Genomic DNA, 3,264 nt, shown 5'->3' on the forward strand with positions numbered 1-3,264 from the left:
CTAATTCTAACGTGCAATTTTTTTTTGTACGACATAAACTACTTTTTGAATATTACATACACTTGTAGGCGTAGATTCAATGTAGTGTAGATATCGAAGAGGATAGGATCATCACGTGGCGAGAAGGTCACAAGTGAATGTAGCAAGCAAACATTGTAGCTAACAAAGCATTGTAACGAAGGTACGAATACCTAACTTCTGATGGCTTTTAGCACTTCTCTGTACTTCCACGCCATTGATTGTTAAACATGTGCGCTATTGTCAAGTATGTATCTACGTGCCACCAAGCATGTTTGAGATTCGATAAGAGTGAAATTCTAACAAGGTAGCCATTGCTGTTGTGTGAATTTTGTATGATTTTCTCCCACTCTCGCCAGTCTCCTATTAGTTCTCCTTATAAGTATGGAGTTACCAACTTTCAAAAAACGTATAGGTCACATAACAGTTACTTTTTTTCCATATGAGCAAAAATATTAACATCCTGCTTATAAAAAGATTTCTCATTAAAATAAACGTTCTGTAGCACCTAGAACCCATGAAAATGCGTTATTTTATAGCATATCCATATTTCCCCAAATCCACATCAGTACCAGTGGGGCTTCAATAAGACATAGGTGTCACGGTGCCCAACGACTGAGATATGAGGATTATCACCATAATACTTGTAGGAAACGTCAGCTTGCATAGATGTGCAGTTGATGTCGGTGTGCTCATGTGGATTAATGAACTAAAATTCGGAGGAGATGGTCAAAATCATTGCAAATCTCCATCGGATTGATATAGACAACCGTGTTCACAGTAAGAATGTCTAAAGCTGAAGGAAGTTGGTGATTAACGTTGATCTTTTTTCCCCGCAGGAAGTCGAACGACAGACGGGAGAACCTGCACAGGTGAAGAAACTGCTTAGATTCGCACCCATGTGATGGAGTCTTCCCACTTAGATGTGCCGCCTGCAGGAGGAGAGAAACCATACGCGTGTGATACGTGTGGACACAGATTCGCACTAGAGGAGCATCTGCGGACCCACGCGCTTATTCACACAGGAGAGAAACCATATGCGTGTGATGTTTGCTCACATGCCAGCACTACCTCTGATAATCTCAAGAGTCACATGCGCACACATGGAGAGAAACCCTACATGTGTGACATATGCAGTTACAGGTGCCGCCAACTAACCAGTCTTAAGGCACACATGCGAACTCACACAGGAGAGAAACCTCATGTGTGTGATATTTGTTTATATTCATGTTCTAAATTAAGTTGTATGAAAGTGCACTTTCGAACTCACACAGGAGAGAAGCCATATGCATGTGATACGTGTGACTACAGATGCTCTGAAGTGGCTAAACTCAAGCGACACAAACGCATTCATACAGGAGAGAAACCCTACTTGTGTGACATTTGTTCATATTCATATTCTCACTTGAGAGGTTTGAAGGTGCACTTTCGAACTCACTCAGGTGAAAAGCCATATGCATGTGACAAATGCGAGTACAAATGTACGTCATCCAAATCTCTTAAGCAACACAAGGGCATTCATACAGGAGAGAAACGCTATGCATGTGATACGTGTGATTATAGATGTTCTCGGATGCGTTCTCTCAAGCGACACAAACGCATTCATACAGGAGAGAAACCCTATGCATGTGATATGTGTGACTACAGGTGCAATCAACCAGCAAATCTTAAGACACACAAGCGAACTCACACAGGAGAGAAGCCCTATGCGTGTGATACGTGTGATTATAGCTGCTCTCAAATGTCTTGCCTCAAGCGACACAAACGCACCCATGCAGGCGAGAAACCGTATGTGTGTGATATGTGTTCATATTCATGTTCTCACTTGAGCCGTCTGAAGGTGCACTTTCGAACTCATTCGGGTGAAAAGCCCTATGCATGTGACAAATGCGAGTACAAATGTACGTCATCCTCTGCTCTCCAGGCACACAAGCGAACTCACACAGGAGAGAAACCCTACAAGTGTGACACATGTTACTACATGTGCACTCAACTATCCAATCTTAAGACACACAAGCGAACTCACACAGGAGAGAAACCCTACAAGTGTGACACATGTTACTACATGTGCACTCAACTATCCAATCTTAAGACACACAAGCGAACTCACACAGGAGAGAAACCCTACAAGTGTGACACATGTTACTACATGTGCACTCAACTATCCAATCTTAAGACACACAAGCGAACTCACACAGGAGAGAAACCCTATGCGTGTGACACATGTTACTACATGTGCACTCAACTATCCAATCTTAAGACACACAAGCGAACTCACACAGGAGAGAAACCCTATGCGTGTGACACATGGTGTGACTACAGGTGCGCTCAACTATCCAGTCTTAAGACACACATGCGCTCTCACACGGGAGAGAAACCCTTTGCATGTGATACGTGTGATTATAGATGCTCTAGTATGACTCACCTCAAGGAACACAAGCGCATTCACACAGGCGAAAAGCCTTATGCATGTGACACATGTGACTACAGGTGCGCTCACTATCCAGTCTTAAGACACACATAGCACATGCGCTCTCACACGGGAGAGAAACCTTTTGCATGTGATACGTGTGATTATAGATGCTCTAGTATGACTCAACTCAAGTTACACAAGCGCATTCACACAGGAGAAAAACCCTACAAGTGTGACACATGTGACTACAGGTGCAATCAACTATCCAATCTTAAGACACACAAGCGAACTCACACAGGAGAGAACCCCTATGCGTGTGATACGTGTAACTATAGCTGCTCTCGAATGGCTGACCTCAAGGAACACATGCGCATTCACACATGCGAAAAGCCTTATGCATGTGACACATGTGACTACAGGTGCGCTCAACTATCCAGTCTTAAGACACACATGCGCTCTCACACGGGAGAGAAACCTTTTGCATGTGATACGTGTGATTATAGATGCTCTAGTATGACTCACCTCAAGGAACACAAGTGCATCGTGTAGCTATAGTACGTTTGACTTTTGCCATTCGTTGTTTGGCAATGGAATACCCTGGTTCTTTGAGTCACGGTGTAGCGCGAAATTTCGGACTTGCGAATACATGATATAGGATGCGTATGCGCATGCGTCCCGACAGAGCAATCACAGCTCGTCTTTGTGTGCGAAATTTCTGACCTGCGAAATAAATGATATAGGATGCGTATGCGCATGCGCACTTCGCATATATGCTCAAATATGGCGACTTCCACTTCAGCTAAAATACCAGCTCATATACAAAAAAGGCCTCG

General features: G+C 43.5%; 1 protein-coding gene across 1 annotated transcript; it reads left to right on the forward strand.

The window, feature by feature from the left end:
- The first annotated feature begins 877 nt into the window (after positions 1-877).
- Positions 878-3,032, forward strand: LOC106817792 (zinc finger protein 569-like). The gene is made up of 4 exons (XM_014822489.1): positions 878-1,569; positions 1,849-1,980; positions 2,341-2,508; positions 2,851-3,032. The coding sequence occupies exons 1-4, from the start codon at positions 923-925 to the stop codon at positions 2,978-2,980; spliced, it is 1,077 nt and encodes a 358-aa protein (XP_014677975.1). The 5' UTR covers positions 878-922; the 3' UTR covers positions 2,981-3,032.
- The last annotated feature ends 232 nt before the right edge of the window (positions 3,033-3,264 follow it).

Source organism: Priapulus caudatus, unplaced genomic scaffold (assembly GCF_000485595.1).
Source record: "Priapulus caudatus unplaced genomic scaffold, Priapulus_caudatus-5.0.1 Scaffold1867, whole genome shotgun sequence".
Taxonomy (NCBI): domain Eukaryota; kingdom Metazoa; phylum Priapulida; class Priapulimorpha; order Priapulimorphida; family Priapulidae; genus Priapulus; species Priapulus caudatus.

What these genes read in the sequence shown, in the direction of transcription:
- LOC106817792 (XM_014822489.1), top strand. Translation starts at nt 923, where the DNA reads ATGGAGTCTTCCCACTTAGATGTGCCGCCTGCAGGAGGAGAGAAACCA. An exon ending in ACAGGAGAGAAACCCTACAA is followed by an intron (nt 1,981 to 2,340) that starts GTGTGACACATG and finishes GTGTGACTACAG; the next exon opens with GTGCGCTCAACTATCCAGTC. An exon ending in TGTGACACATGTGACTACAG is followed by an intron (nt 2,509 to 2,850) that starts GTGCGCTCACTA and finishes ATGTGACTACAG; the next exon opens with GTGCGCTCAACTATCCAGTC.